At 33.8% G+C, this 17,247-nt stretch overlaps 2 protein-coding genes across 4 annotated transcripts in view; both read left to right on the top strand.

Moving 5' to 3' along the window:
* Positions 1-6: 6 nt before the first annotated feature.
* On the top strand, positions 7-2,347 carry LOC105332901 (E3 ubiquitin-protein ligase MSL2). The gene has a single exon (XM_011435637.4). It carries the CDS (start codon positions 139-141, stop codon positions 1,276-1,278), a length of 1,140 nt encoding a protein of 379 aa, XP_011433939.3. The 5' UTR covers positions 7-138; the 3' UTR covers positions 1,279-2,347.
* A 12,921-nt stretch (positions 2,348-15,268) lies between these two features.
* The window catches only part of LOC105332900 (slit homolog 2 protein), a 40,361-nt gene continuing 38,382 nt past the window's right edge, over positions 15,269-17,247 (top strand). For 2 of the 3 annotated variants that reach the window (XM_011435634.4, XM_011435635.4), the window contains exons 1-2: positions 15,270-15,834; positions 16,530-16,601. In XM_011435634.4, the coding sequence (XP_011433936.3) occupies positions 15,653-15,834; positions 16,530-16,601 (254 nt within the window). In that variant the 5' untranslated portion in view covers positions 15,270-15,652. Of the gene's footprint in view, positions 15,835-16,529; positions 16,602-17,247 lie in introns of all 3 variants that reach the window. The other variant, XM_020069173.3, reaches the window with a different exon arrangement.

Consider the following 17,247-nt stretch of genomic DNA (forward strand, 5'->3'; position numbering starts at 1 on the left):
AGTACACATATTTTGTTGACGTCACGAAAATTGTTGCATACATAATGGCGCACTTGGAAGTGAAATATCGTCAACTTCTTGAAGAATTCTTATGAAAAAACTAACCTTGGTTCATTTACCTGTTGTATTTGGGACGGAATGAACCCGTTAAGTATCTATGTTGCAACTTGTCGCTATGTCATGTCGGCACGTTATGCCGATAAAGACACCTGGGTGGATCTGTACAGATACCTCCCGTATCTTCGACAGTCGCTGGGTTGTTATGTGTGTAGAAACCTAGCTCTAAACCCTCACTCAGCATCACATAAAAACTGTCAACACTTCGTGTGTAAAGACTGCATTGGTGGAAAGATGAAACTGAAACCCCAATGCAGCTGGTGTAAACGATATGACGGATTCGTCGAAAACAAGCAGCTTCGAATTGTAATTCTTGGATTCAAAAGAATTTGCCATGTTATTCACAGTTCACCAATCATGGAAGTTTTAAGAGCGAACTCCTTGAATGGAGAAAATGATAATTTAGTTAGGATTATTGAAGATGGTGTAAAGTTTGAGGATAACATCAGTATGAGCTCACCGATTCCTTTACCCCCAGTATTGACTCCTAGTCAGCCATCAAAAGAAAAGTCAACAGATTTACCCAAAGTTGAGCTGGTGCAACCTCTACCTTCTACATCAGAAATTGTTACGGAACAAGAAGATAATCTCTCACCTCCCATTCTTGAAAAATCTCAAGAGATAGACAAAGAACTAGAAATCAATGTTGATGTTGAAACACATGAACTTTCACCAACAACTTCAGAGGAACTCATTGATGTTTGTAAGTTGCCAAGTCCTAGTGAACAAGACAATAGTTCTCTTAAGAGAAAAAGAGAACCGGTTTTATCATTTGAAGCTTTTCAAAATACAAAACTTCTTGAACACAGACTTCTTGCTGTTAATTGTATAGGACCAAAGGGAGGTAACTTGAGGATCTCTTCAACACCTATGGTGGAGGTGTCAGTGAAAAAATCAAAACATTCAAACAATCCAAATGAAGTTAAAATTTGTAAATGTGGCAGAGGGGGAACAAACAGTAGACTGACATGCTTAGGCCAGAGATGTCCCTGTTATATTAAAAAATTACCTTGTATTAACTGTAAATGCCGAGGGTGCAGGAACCCAAGGAAGGCAACCTCCTCTAACTCAGAACTTTTGTCAAACAGCAGTAATTTTTCTAATTCATCTTCTTCCATTGACACACAAGTTTCTCCTAATGAAAACATTTGTGTTGTGTAATTTAAAGTAAACAGTCATTTACAACTAACACTTAATAATCAATAGCTATTGTGATATATGTACATGTATTTATTACATTCGATGAGATTTTTGTTTTAAAAGCATATCAAAATAAGATGAAAAGAAAGAAATTAATTTAAAATTCTTTTAATTTAATTCTTATAAGATTTTGTGGCAAGTGTAAATTTTTAAGTTAATATAGGCTTCAAAAATTTGTTTTTCCTCTCGCAATTAACTCAGATTTTTTGGCTTCAGTCAGATTGGAGGGAAATGAAAATGTTGGTGTATTGTGAATGAGAAAATTAATATTCAAACCCTTGTGATCAAATTAAAAATTAATCTTCAAACTACATTACTTGAGAAAAGGTCAAGCTCTGAACAGGGCAATTTTTTCTTTTTAAGTTGCCTTAACTGGAACATCAACCATTAAAATGATACGTAAAGTATTTTACTGATTTTCTCTCTGTAAGATCCTCCGCTGCTCTGTTGCATTTTCTATATTCAAGTTGAATATATTTGATGATATTTGATATAAAAAAATTTTTTTTGTTTGCTGGAGGTTTAGTTTTGATAAATGCAAGTTTATTGTGCATATCATGCGAACTTTGTATGTGTTTGTTGGGATTTTCTTTTATCCTGTATATACATTACAATTTAAATTTTAGAGTTTTTATTTACAAAAATTTGTACCAAGAATGTTTTAATGAATGTGTGTGAAGTTTTTTGTGAGTGTCACTGTTACATGTAGGTGTTGCAAAAAAATAATCTCATCCTGGCTAGCCAATGGTTTCTAATCCGGACCGCTCCTCAAGTGTTTTGAGGAATGGGGCAGATCAGGAACCCTAGGCAAGCAAAGATGAAATGATCTTGAATGACTTCAAAGATTGTACAAATCAAACAAGACTGAATTACAAAGATTGTTTTATGACTATTTTACTCAGTCATCTTGTGTAACTTCATCTTGCTAATTAACAATAGTTTAAGCTACAATGTATGTTGTGCTCAAACAAAAACTGCCTTTGTGTTCAAAGTAGCTGAAATGTTCTGCAATATTAGATTCATCAGTTTGTTTCTGGCATTTGTTATTTATTATCCAATCAAAGTATGCTGCTCTATTTTGAATTTTCAATATTGTTTGTATGAGACAATTGTTTTTTCTATAAAAGGTTTTTTTTTTTTACTTTTTTAAAAACTAACCAAGCATCAGGTTTAGGAACATCCTTTAAAAAGGGAAATGCCATTTTCATTCATTAATCCAATTCAATGTATAATAATACATGTATATTTCATATATCTTTTGGGATATATTTTTCAGATCAAAACATTCATTTCATTTTATTCAATTTGGATACAAAGTTTGGGGCAATTTATTAATTACATTATTTGTATCAAGAATATGTTTTCATTTCGCAATCCCACAGAACATATACTAGTATGTTTCTTCTATTCACAGGGTCGTGTCCATTTCTTGGATTTTATTTAGTCCATCTGATTATTGTATGTAAACAAAGCTGGTTCTTTGGAGGCATACATGTCTGCAGATGTCATTATTAGGTAGAGATATAGAAATTGCTCATTGTGTTGAAATTTCTATGATACATGTACTACATGTAAAGAAGGAATCCATATGATACATATAATAAAGAACCATGAAACTCAGAAACAATGTCGGTGAATCATTGAAATGTGTAATTCATCTTCTGTTATACATGTATCTATTAATATAAATGTTTATTATATATGATTTATTAATTCTTAGCTCTCTGATTTTCTGATATCCAACAATCTAGAAAAAAAAAAAATCAAACATTATATTGTGGAATCATTAGATTTCGTGGTGGCTCAATTTTCGTGGAATTCATGGGTACCTCTCATCCATGAAATAACATCCTCCACGAATTGATAAATTAGGGTAATAAAGTTATATTTCCCTTTGTAGATATATAAGAATACACAAAATTACGTCCCCACAAACCTGTAAAATTTAAGCCATCCACGAAAATTGGCCCCCACGAAATTCAATGATTCCACAGTATTCACCTGCACGTGACCTAGGAGGTCAATATAACATTTGATTTTCTCTATATTGGACTAATATTATATCATCCAATGAAATGCAATGTATCACTTTTCTCAATTTGTACGGCTATGGCTTTAAACTAAAATCTTTACTTGATAACATTCAGTTTGATATGTCTGTATCAATTCGTTGCTAAATCATATAATAAAACAATTGCATTTTTTGGGGATCAATACGATGAATTAGCTATCTTGTAAGTACAATATTCACCAAGCCGTCAACTTAATGAATATTGTACTTCTCGGGCAGCTAGAGCATCATATTGACCTCAAAAACAGCACTAACTGTATGTTTTATGAATTTGTAATGTATAGACATTTTGAATATCCTAATTCAGTTGAGGGCTATAGTGCTCACTGTTTGCCTGACGTTTTTGGAGCATAATTTCTCCCGAGGCACAGTCTTGCTCATATTTCACTATTATATACATGTAGTGCCTTTGGATTAAAGGTGTGCTGTGACCTTGAACAAAGTTTTTAAGTCTAAGGTTATGATCAAAGCAGACCTATGCTTAAAATCCTTGTCCATACCCTACACCAGTATTCTCTCCCTAGCTTAGCACTGTGTGACTCAAACTTCACATAATGAGTGCTTTTGTCTGTTGAGGAGTGTTCAGTGACATTTCTAGGTCAATGCCAAGGTCATAGAAGATTTCATTGAAAAATCAGGTTTTGAACCAAAATTTCTCTTCCATTGCCTAATTTTGCTCATACTTTACCTGCATGAAATTACTGCATGAATGTATGAGGTTTACTGTAACCTTGAACTAAGTAACTAAGCCCAAGGTCAAAATAGACCCTAGGGTTAAATCTTTGTCTAGAACTCTTTTTTGTCCAATTTGCCTTTTACTATACCCTAAAATTAACCAAAGTGGTTGTTGGATAAAGAATGTGCAATGATCTCGGAAATAAATTTCTAAGTCAGATGTAAAGGTCAAAAAGAGTTTTCTGAAATGCTTTTAATTGTGATGTCCTTTATTAAAGCAAAGCCCTTTGAAATGTTCGCCTTATCAAAAGTGTATCGTTAAACTTCCTGGTAATTTGATGTAGGAATAAGGAATCATTTTTTAGTATTATGAGGGGATAATTTCGGTCGGGGCGCGGTCAAATCCAATAAAGCCCGAAGGGCTTCATGATAAGATTTGTCCACGCTCCGACAGAAATTATCACCTCATAATATTTAAAGAATTATCCCTTATGACGTCTGTTTAAATTATTTGTAATTTGTACACTTTAAAACAACATTATACTAAAACTACTACATTTTGTTATATAGAGCATGCTATGTATTACTACTATATTGAATAAAGCTACCTTCACTACCGCATGAAAATTTTGAATGTCTAAAGGAATCGTACCGATTTTTCATCCCTCGTAAAAGCTAAGTATCACTGTTGACAGGTTAAAACCATTATATAAATAGTGCCTGTTTGGGAGGGTAACAGTTGAAATTGACACCCCGAGAAAACCATTGTCAACCGACGCGAAGCTGAGGTTGACAATGGTTCTCGAGGGGTGTCAATTTCAACTGTTATCCTCCCAAACAGGCACTATTTATTTTGTTATACTGAATGTCTTAATTTTTAAGAAAATTTTACTGCTTTTATAAAGGAATAACGTGAATTCTACAGCGAACCGTACGCGCATAATTTTCGCGCATGTAACAGTTTTTAATGTTACCCGTTGCTAAGTGTGTTGCTAACGCTGAGGGTAATAGTATATAAATAGTGCCTGTTTGGGAGGGTAACAATTGAAATTGACACCCCGAGAAAACCATTGTCAACCGACGCGAAGCGGAGGTTGACAATGATTTTCGAGGGGTGTCGATTTCAACTGTTATCCTCCCAAACACGCACTATTTATTTTGTTATACTGAATGTCTTAATTTTTAAGAAAATTTTACTGCTTTTATATAGGAATAACGTGAATTCTACAGCGAACCGTACGCGCATAATTTTCGCGCATGTAACAGTTTTTAATGTTACCCGTTGCGAAGTGTGTTGCTAACGCTAAAGGTAATAGAACGGATTATGAACTGCGTCTTAACCAATCAGATTTCAGTATTTAACATGAAAGTATAACAAAATCGTATGTTCACCAATCAAGGGCCCTGTAGAGGCATGCGTAATTTAACCAATATATTAATCTTTTTCAAAAGATATGTGTAATACATGTACTTTGTCTGTTCATGTTATATTTACATACTAAACCCCCTACCAAGTTAGGACGAGAATGGTTTTTCGATTTTTTATACGATTTGTTATGACCTGTGGTCAAAAATGTTTGAGAATGCACAACTAAATGTTTACATATACTTTCCAAGTATATATAGTTTACATGTAATTAAAAGAAACAAATCCCAATTATGCCACAAGACATATTGAAAATGTACAACAGTCGTCCTGGTTAATGGGCCATCAGACTTAGCTAGCTTTCTTTTGATCCCAAAACTTGAAACGGTCTTATTTCGGTCTCTCAAATCTGGCGTACGATATTATTCGAGTCTCGCCTCCGTAGTTAGGGATCATTTAGGGTACAGAAAGTTAGACAGTAAAAGATGTCCAACAATTCATGGGTCTCGGTTGTCCGCTTGAATCCCATCCTGGTTGTCTCTCTTTCCATATCCGTTGCCTTTTCAAATCGTCTTAGACACACACATTTTAAAAAGATTGGGCGTATTTACATATTGGCATTCTTTTAAGTTAAGAATAGTGAACTTAAGTCTGTATTTTTACGATTTTATTTCATAAAGTAAAGAAGGGTGTTGCCCCCTGAAGAATATTTTTTGTCTGCTTAAAAGGTCCAGGATACATCGCACAATGACCCTGTATTATTCAATGTATATGACGAATCCTAAATACGAACATCCTTTTTTCATTTTTAAAGATATTACGTAGACACGTATTATTAACTTTTGGCCTCCATAACGAACCCTCCCCTTTTATAAATAGTTATGATTGGTAATTGATTTTTATTAGTTACAGTTGTATAGTGGATAATCAAGCATAGGAACGTGTGAACATCCGGGGGAAAGAAAAATACATCGCCCCCTTCCATATTTAGTTTGAGGTTGGATTTGTACATCTCTAGTCTGATCATAATGAATAAGATTTTGTAATAATTATCGAAACAAACTGAAAAAAGGATTTAAAACGCACATTAAACTTGATAATTTTTTTGTTAAGGGAAAATAATGTGCTATTGAATTTAGTTTTGATTGCTTTATATAATTTAATTGATTTTTTTCTCATTTCAAATTGATCAAAGTCACTATATGATAACACTTCTGGCAGGAAACTTCAATCGTTAGATGTTCTGTTATAAAAATTTGCCAGACTGATTAAAACCACCCTTTTTTCTTATACTCGTCAGACTTGATATCTGCTATGCCTTAACCGTATTTGTACACATAAACCCCGAAAGACTTGTACGTTTTTCTGTAAAATAGTAGTCTTTCTTATGTAAATTTGGTTTTCTGTGCAAATATTAGTCAATACGCGTGTATATTTTTGTTCTTTACATTTTATACCAGGTAACCAGTTCTTGTTTGATTTTTCTGTACTTTGGCTCTTGGTACGTTTTGTACGTCTGGTGTGTTTCTCTGTATAATGTCACATTTTTTTCTGTTCTCCGATAAAAATGAATTAGGTTTTGTTACACGTGTTTTAAATGTTAATAGTGTTTAGCATCAGAGATGTATCAATGCACTTTGATACAGAAATGCGTCTAAGATATTTTTACAAACCGCAAATGCTACATGCAGAAATACGTTATAAGATATAGGATGACAACACGAACAAATCGGTGCCAATAGAATGATACATTGTAGATAACATTACATACAAAATTAAACTAAAGAGACGTGGTTGCAAACAAAACAGTAGTATCACAAACTGAGGGTATTCCACAGAAGAACCAATACAGAAGCACATAATTTTATATTTGCATGTTTAATGATACCACCATGCACGAAACTATATTGAAATAGAATGACATTATAGAGACGTGGTTGCATACAGAATAGTACCACAGAGATATTGATGCACAGAATGGTATAATTCGGGCATCACTTATTACACACTCGAACAGTACAATAGAAACGTCACTGCATAAAGAATCGTATCACAAAGACGATTTTAAATTATGCAAAATGGCAACACCGTTGCAAAGTTAATGGTGATACGTGTACACAGAGGTCACAAAATGCAGAACAACAACACATGCAGTAATACAGTAACACCAAGAAACGTTGTTACATATAGAGTGGTACAACAAAGATTTGATCGCATGTACTTAATATTCCGCAAAAAAACAACATTGTATTCAGTATTACAGTCAAGATCTATACAGAATGGCTCTATATAGACATCATCGAATACAAGAAACCACCATAAAATGGTTTTCGTAATCAGAATGGTTTGATCATGAACCAAAAATCAACAACGCATACAAAATAGTACTTGTACCAGATTAACATTGCATACAACTGATTCATGTACCAGAGATCAACATTGCATACAAGATGGTACATGGGCCAGAGATCAACATTGCATACAAAATGGTACATGGGCCAGAGATCAACATTGCATACAAAATGATTCATGTACCAGAGATCAACATTGCATACAAAATGATTCAAGTACCAGAGATCAATATTGCATACAAAATGATTCATGTACCAGAGATCAACATTGCACACAAGATGGTACATGGGCCAGAAATCAACATTGCATACAAGATGGTACATGGGCCATAGATCAACATTGCATACAAGATGGTACATGGGCCATAGATCAACATTGCATATAAAATGATTCATGTACCAGAGATCAACATTGCACACAAAATGATTCATTTACCAGAGATCAACATTGCATACAAAATGATTCATGTACCAGAGATCAACATTGCATACAAGATGGTACATGGGCCAGAGATCAACATTGCATACAAAATGATTCATGTACCAGAGATCAACATTGCATACAAAATGATTCATGTACCAGATATCAACATTGCACACAAAATGATTCATTTACCAGAGATCAACATTGCATACAAAATGATTCATGTACCAGAGATCAACATTGCACACAAAATGATTCATTTACCAGAGATCAACATTGCATACAAAATGATTCATGTACCAGAGATCAACATTGCATACAAAATGGTTCATGGGCCAGAGATCAACATTGCATACAAGATGGTACATGGGCCAGAGATAAACATTGCATACAAGATGGTACATGTACCATTCAGAAATCAACATTGCATATTTACAAGATGGTACATGGGCCAGAGATCAACATTGCGTACAAAATGGTACATATTAGAAATCATACAAAATTATAGTTCGTGTACCAGAAATCCCATTGCATACGACAAGATTCGTATTCCATATATAAGTATTGCTATCCTGTTGGTACATCAGAGAAATTCACTGCATACGAAAAGGAACAAAGGAATCGCATCATAAAATCATATGTTCCTGAAGAATTCAAAAGACAACACATTGAAGACGTCATCGTTGTGTATAAAAGGGCACCAAAAAAGACAGTCTAGTGCCACAGATACATTTATATATATGTAAAAATGGTAATATTACTATGTAGTGCCACAGATACATTTGTATCTATGCCAAATGATAATGTTACGGTATAACATCACAAAAAAAAACCAGAATTATAAAACAAATAGATCGAAGTTACATATATTAGTACCACAAAGACTTCCAGAACTAATGTGCGGCTCTTCAAGTCTGATTTTGTAGAACAATTATACAGATTTTTTCCTTTGATACTTTGCTTCATCCAGTATGCACATTTAGTAGTTGTTGTTGGTTTTTTAAAGACTCAATTTCTAATGTGTTTTTGGACATATTGTCAAGTTACTATAGAAGTCAGAAAAGTGAAATAGATCCTTTGAATAGAAATTGAAACATTGTAACGTTAAGAACTTTCGCTTGCCTTGCAGTACAATAAAGCCAGATTGTTATCTACGAGCAGTATGTAAGAATTGCATAACTCTTGTTCGACCAGCATTTGTTCTGTTGTGAACAGTATCAAATTAAAACAGGTCTTCAACGGAAGGCAAAAGGGGCAAACCTCGGATATAGATAAAATTGACTAATGTGATCGGGTTTGGTGATTTATAAGTTCTGGCTGACAGTCAATCCATCAAAAAGCCGTGCCTAAGTTTGACGGTTTGTTCATATTTTTATTTTGTATTCAGCTGGTTTAAGACAAGGTCACGTGGTTTACTTGATGTTAACACCGAATCGTGTTGCTCAATAATAAAATTAAAAATCTTATGATCAATAAACTGTGAAACATTTTGTCTGTATTAATTACTGGAACATTCTTTTTTTATATTCTGGCAATGAACTTTCGCAGATTGTCATATCTGACAGAAGATAGAATTCCTCTCTTATGGTTGCCATTTGTTCCTATTAATTAATCCAGATTATACTTGGTGGGAAATAAAAACTTTGGCCTAAAAAATAATTTGCCAACTGATACTAGAATTTTTTAACGAAGATATTAATCACTGTGAAGCTTAAATTGCTAGAAATATGAAAAATATGCTGTACAAATGAGACAGTCTAAAAGGGTTGTTATTTATTTTGTCTGTTTTTTGTAGATGATGGTTCTAACCAGTGACATGAACACAAGAGGGGGCGACTTTTTCAATGTACTATTACAATTTTTTGTCTTCTGATAACGTTGCTGGAACAAATTGTTTTTTGGGGTAAAAAAAACCTTCCGTGGGTTTGCCAATTCCTGTAATGCATTTTTGTTACATGTCATTCACAAGGATGGGGCAAATAGGAACGGACTGTTTTTCAATTAATTGATGATACAGTTGGCAATGGAACAAATAGGGTAGGTTTTTTAGGTAGGTGGTCATACCAATAGCAAGAGAAGACAACTAAAAAAAGCGTGATCAGATGCAACTTGACATCGACACGAAAATGTCTCTTCACAATGATTGCTTGCCTTCGAATGATAAATAAATATATTTCATCATAACCACACACAGTACAGGTATAACCCGTATTTTTTTTTATTTCTTTGGGGGGGGGGGGGGGAGATGGGGCTTTTTCGATAGTTTTAAACTTACAGGAGAATAAAGAGAAACTTGTTAGCATTCTCATTTGTTTGACCTACATGTGGCATTTGACACCTTTTCTCCATTTATTTTAAAATAAAATATAAACATAAAAACATAAAAGAGGGACAAGGTTTCCCAACACAAACAAGCGCGGCCAGATGTCCAGACGACAAATCCTCGGGCAATAAAGCGTCATTGCTGGTCAACGGTGAACCTTCAGATGAAGGATAAAAGACGAAAATCTCATGAACGCCATACCGAAATCTCATCAGATCAGAAAAAAAGCACAACATCTCATTTTCGTCGAGTTTCATCGTTAGACAGTCAATTACTGAATGAAATGAAAGATCGGCTGAACTGTCCCTGTATTTTCTAGAATGCCCAGTCACTCCAAAGGAATACTTTTAAGAAATCTCCATCAGATTATAAGATTTCATTCTACCTCATTCCCACTATCACCCACCAAAATCAGCTATAATTGTCAACCGCTATAACGCGCCTCTTCTTATCTTGTCAGGTCAATCTCTAATTGAATCCCACTGTTTCTTTGCTGAGGTCCTTAGATTGCAGTAACTTGACCCCCGGTGATGGTACTTGACTATCTCTTATTTCTACTGTGTCGAGGTACTGGGTGGCCAACCAATAAATACTATCGTACTTCTAAAAGATCGCTGTTTTCAAAGCAACTGTAGAATTAGTATAACGTACTTTTACAAAAGACCGTCTTTTATCATACGATTATCTACTGAGATTGCTGTACTAGATGAAATTGTAGAAACCTTTATGGCTAAGATGATATACATAGACTCTATCTTACTTCTATATGAAGATTTCTAGAAGATAACCTTGTATGTTTTAACTATAACAAGTTGTAAAATATGGGAAATCTTCAAATACCAGCAGGTTCAGGATATACCATTAGCTGATGAACATTTTTTATACAGCAAATGTCGTAGATCTTAACAAATATGACACTAAATTTTGGGCATTTATTCTGTCTGCTCGGCAGTTTTAAACAACTCGTTCATCATAATTTTCAACATATAATTAATTACTTTAAGGTTTTCTGTATGTGTCAATCTGCAGAAATTACGCACATATGAGGCAATCTGAATGCTACTAATGCAACACTCATTCATAAAAATTCACATTAATTTTTCTGCTTAAGACTTTCCGGATGTGTAGTAATAAAATATCACTCATTTAAATTTTAGATTTCTGTATCGCCTCTGTTCACCTCCAACTGTACGTTGAAATGTCCTTCATGTAAGTATGGTAAATAGTCACCGTCATGAAATGGTCATGAAATCGTTGTGTGGTTGTAACGGAGAAAAATCTTGTCCAGTTTGCATGCATCTAAATATTATGTTGTATGTTTACTGCCATCTGTTTAAATATTTGATGAAACACACAATATTTTTTTTTCATCAAATAAACTGCTGAGGTCATTAAGCTATAAAGTATTAAAAAGGCAAAACAACTTGTCCTGTTGTAAATTTTGTATTCGTTTCCAACTGGTAAAATAAATTTTTACAATAAAGTCATGACAAAATTAAATAATTAGGCATCAATAAATTATATATCATTCAAATAATATCAATTTTCATCATTTTTTTTTTGGATAAAATTTCATTCGTATACATGTACATGTATATCATACAAAAAATTGTTTTACAAATACTTTTTGATTCAACTTCAACAATTTTTCAAATAGAAAAGTTGATGTTTGATTATGTAAATTGCACTTTATTTTCAGGTTGACTCTTGATTCTGTTGTATTTACGTATATATACGTAATGTGTATAACTAAAATATGCTATGATTTTGGAATCTCTGTAAATTCATCAACACTATCAGTTTACATTTTTTTAAACAAACATGGTGTCGATTGTCCATACAAATTGATTTGTGGTTTATCTATTCCTTCACTCGTTCGTTTACTTCACAACCTGCTAAATGCATTAAATGTAAAAGCAACCTTGGACTTCAAGTTGGATACCAATATTTCTTTCTTACACCAAATAAGTCAAAAGCATCTGTTAATTTTGAATATGTTCCGACCCCATATCTTTTTCCTGCCTGGCTAAAAGTTATATACTAGATCAACTTTTTAAGAAAACCAATTTTTACCGAGGATTGTGTTGTTTTTCTAGCGCTTGAGAATTAGGAGGTGAGGTTGTCCTGTGTCTTGCATTGTGATGTCGTACAACGGAAGTCTGTGTGGCGTAAGAATCAATGCCGACTTTTGATATTTGATGAATCAGACTGTCTATATTTGTATGATTTATGAATTTGTCATTTCATTCATCACTCCTGTAAAATTCCTTAAAACAATGAATTAATGAGAAAACACGTAAGTAAAATTCCATTTAAAGATTTTCTTATGTTTGAGCACAATATAGTGAATGCATTATATATAATGAGAGAGAGAGAGAGAGAGAGAGAGAGAGAGAGAGAGAGAGAGAGAGAGAGAGAGAGAGAGAGATGCTGCCATATACAACTATTTATTCACATTTCTCAAAATTTACTTCCACATGTAAGTTCAGAAGCTCTCATTGCAGGTATATTGATAATATTTACAGATGCGCATTTAATTTCAAGTTGAAATTCATTTCTCTAATTTTGTTTATAGTACGCGGTACCGCGAGCAAGTGTATGGACCCAAATAATCGCATTGTACATTTTTTATATTATATATTACATGTGCTGAACCTGGAAGAAAACCACACCAACTACACAAAATTGTATTCCTCTTAACCGCCCTTACGGTCACAGTTCAATAGGACCACGTTTGTTTAAGGTTCTCTTTCCCTTGGGACCTTGTCTCTGTTTGTTCCCTTAATTACCCACTGCATCGCTAGTCTGCATAAGTAGGTTAAGATAATATAAGCAAAAAGGATTATATTTCAACCACATTTTGTTCAACTTTATTTTTTTAAAACATCCTTTAAAAAATTCAATTCAATACATATTAATTGATTATCACGTGGTTTTGTTTTTAAAGATGCTGCATGTAATATTACATAGAGTGAATCATTTTAGCTAATTTAAAAAAACGATTTTAAGTTTTATTACAACGTAGGACATACTAGTATGTCAAGAAACAGAAATGGTATATATTGCTAGTTTATAAGTACATGTTGTCTGGTATTCACTTTTGGGCTACATTCACGAGTGTTATTACTTGAGTACTTTTCGTTGTTGAAAAAAAATGACGTCATTAACGTTGAACGGGAAGACGGAAAGTGGTTATGAAACTGTCCAAAATACATAATTCTTTTAAATCATTTCGTGATTTATAGAACGTAACGTGGTACGGAGCTGACATTACGTACAAATTACACAGTGTGAAGAGAGAAAAGGGGGAAATCTCCATAAATAATGCCTTTAATGGGGGCTGGGATACCTCAGCGCTCATACCTGTTGTACAGGTGTGAAGGCAGGAACTGATTTACGCGATCTGGGACCACTTTTGTTAATCACATGATCACCCTAACACCTGAAGTTTCCTCTCTCCCACCGGTCAGTCCCGGGCCACGGGCAGGATGGATGGGTCCACGCCGGACCGGTGACAGTAATGGGAGGTCGCTGGGCAGAGAGGTTATTTATTGGGTGTCGCAACGCATAAAACCAAATACAAAGAAAACCCTCGCGCACTCAGGATTTTGCTTTGGAGAAATATTTACTGTACCTTAGAGTTTTTTCGGGGGGGGGGGGGGGGGGGTTAGGGGCACGAATATCTCATGTTATTATCATTTTAATTAAATACATGTATGTAATTTTCAATGAGAAAATAAGAAAAAATATATGGAAGTAAGTTGATCAAGAAAAACCATTTAATGGTGATCGAGGTAATTGCATTATTAAAAAAAATTAATTATTTCAGAAATTAAATCAAAAGTAATTTCAATCGTGAAAATGAAAAACGTAGCTTGTAATTCATAGCAATTTAAGGGAAGTATTCGTTTTTCTTTTTACATGTAGAATTTAGGATAAACAAAATTAAGGGGAAAATGAAATCGTTTATTTTAAGATAAGCACTCGAGTCCAAGTTGTAAAACCTTTCCAAATAATAAACAAATTAATTTACTTGCGGATGTTCCTCCATTCATCCACAATATTAAATGCAGTGAAAAAAAATCACTAAATCTTCATCTTTTAAATTTATTTTCAAGTACTTGTAATTGCATTTAACATTATGTGAATTTTTTTTAAAATATTGGCTCTTTTGTTATGTATAAATTGCATAATTTTTCCTTCCTTAGTTCGGTGCATGGACCAGGTATAAAGAGTGACGTCATAATGAGTAAGGAGAATATTAATCAGATGTTATTTGTTGTGTTGTTATCAAGTTCGACAATTAATTATGTATATAAATCACCACAAGATCAACAATAAACGTCTGCAAAAGGCGAGGACCCTCGCCGGAGTCTTGTGATCTTAATTCCTAATTTGATCTACCTTAACAAAGTATATATACCTACCAAATTGTCTGCAAAATTGAACATTAATGCTATCAAATCATCGAATTATTGATTTATCTCACATAAAGATCCGTTGATCTAATTTAACGAAGCTTTTGAATTCCTTTTCGTGCGCCTATTAACACATGGGGGAACTTTGTTTTAATTTGATGATTTGCTTCAAACAGAAACTTTGTCACGTCAGACTAATTTTTAAAAGAGTTGGCAGTATCTGTTTATAATTGTTTAATTAGATAAATTATATGTAAAGAATGTGTTATTTGTACATATAGCGCTTCAGGCACCTCATTGGTTGACGAGATCCCGCCCACCCCCTTTTCGCAATGGATCCTGCCTAAAGCGCGTAGAGTACGAACCGTTGTACATAGCATTGAACAATTCCGTACAATAAATGCTTCAGGATTTACAGTGTATATTTTGCCTTCTATAAAATTCAGATTAAAAAAGTTTCGTGCAATTTCGATAACCGTGTCTGCAGACGAAGTCAAGAAAACAGCCGTGCGGAGGAATGGAATTTGTTTGAAAAAAAGTTCACCTGTAAAAAAAAAATAGTTAAAGGGATAGCCCTGTGATATTAACAACCGAATGCATGTCATTACTTCAGGAAATAGTAATGAAGCTTTACTGTGTGTGGCTGGGGTGATGATTTCATAATTATATATTTATATATCTAAGAATATCCTACATTTTTACCCGAAATGAAGCTCAAATTCTGTTTTGAGGATTATTCTTATAAGTTTGTGGTTGTGATTTGTGTGTTTTCATTAACTGCCGTAACCGCTTGTCCAAACGAATGTGTTTGTCAACATAAAACCGTGGATTGTAGCTACAGCAAGCTTCAGCATATACCTACTGGAATTCCCCCTGAAACACAGCGCTTGTAAGTATCATGCATAATTTTTTTCTGGCACCTGTACAGGTGTGAAAATTTGATTTTAATTACTGCCGACGTTGTGACCCTAGACATGTACACACATAACTAAACTGCACTTGTCCTTATAAAAAAGACACTTTTCGAAAATTTCCCCCTTTCTGTCTAACTCAATTATACATGTATTTAGTCAATGATTATTACAAGTTGATAGGGACGGTCAGAACGATATGCCTTTATGATGTTCTATTCTAAATATTTACTTTTCTCTAAACACTCTGGCCTCTTATGAGATTATCCCGTTGGGTATTAATAAACATAAAATTCGGCGATGAAAAGGAGGTAACAATTTTACATATACTTGCCTTCAGAAATACAATAACAGACGAACATTGCTATCGCCTTTGATATCACCAATAATTGAAGGCATATTGATAAAAATGTCTTTAGTTAAAGCCCCTATAAGGCTGCTCTTACCTTAAAATATCTACGTTGTCTAAATACGTTCTGACGGAGTTATTCCGTTTTATGGAAAAGTTTATAGGTTATATACTGCTATAAAAATCTTTAAGCAAAGAAGGATTTTTTTTTATATAAATACGTATCAATATATTTTATGGAGAGAGAGAGAGAGAGAGAGAGAGAGAGAGAGAGAGAGAGAGAGAGAGAGAGGTGCATAATTTTTTACCATTTTCTTTTTTCAGAGAATTACAAGGCAATAATATAACGGCGGTCAGAAGAAATGACCTACGGAATTTACACAATCTGAGAGTTTTGTAAGTTATCTTGTATTTTCGTACTTCTCTTTTTTCTATTGGTGTCGGTTTTTATCGTTATTTAACACAATTTTATTCTCTTTTCTTGATGTTATTTTGCTTGATGATTGATATTATTTTCCACCATTTTTCGTATAACATAAACACAATTATTATGTCATTCTGTTTCTTCTCCGCTTGCATTTATGTATCGTTACCGAATACTAGTATTTTGTTTTAGGATATTTTGTTGTCAGATGTAAATATGTTTCAGCCAAAGAGCTTCTCATATTTAAACAAAATTATTACATAATTTCTGATAAAATAAAAAAAAAGTTGTATAACTCGAACAGCATTCTTGAACTCCTAACACTAAATATCTAAAATAGTCATATCAGTTTTAAGGGTATTAGACACTTATCCCAAGGAAATTTCGTGTCCACTTCCCATTGTTTATCTCGCTATGTTTGCTTGGCTGAAAAGCTTATCACATATACCGGTAATTCAACAAGCGCTTACATAACTTCTCCAATATGTATCAGTTTAATGTGACTTCTTCAGACAAATAAGTCCTAGGAGCTTTCTTCGAAATTAAATTTTCAGAGCCGATTGCAATTGTCTGTATAGACGCGCAACACAAAGTCGAAAAGAGAAGTCGATGATAATT

The sequence above is a fragment of the Magallana gigas genome, chromosome 8 (genome assembly GCF_963853765.1).
Source record: "Magallana gigas chromosome 8, xbMagGiga1.1, whole genome shotgun sequence".
Lineage (NCBI taxonomy): Eukaryota > Metazoa > Mollusca > Bivalvia > Ostreida > Ostreidae > Magallana > Magallana gigas.

Bases quoted from the DNA above. Each gene is read 5' to 3' on its own strand.
- LOC105332901 (XM_011435637.4), top strand. From the start codon at position 139: ATGAACCCGTTAAGTATCTATGTTGCAACTTGTCGCTATGTCATGTCG.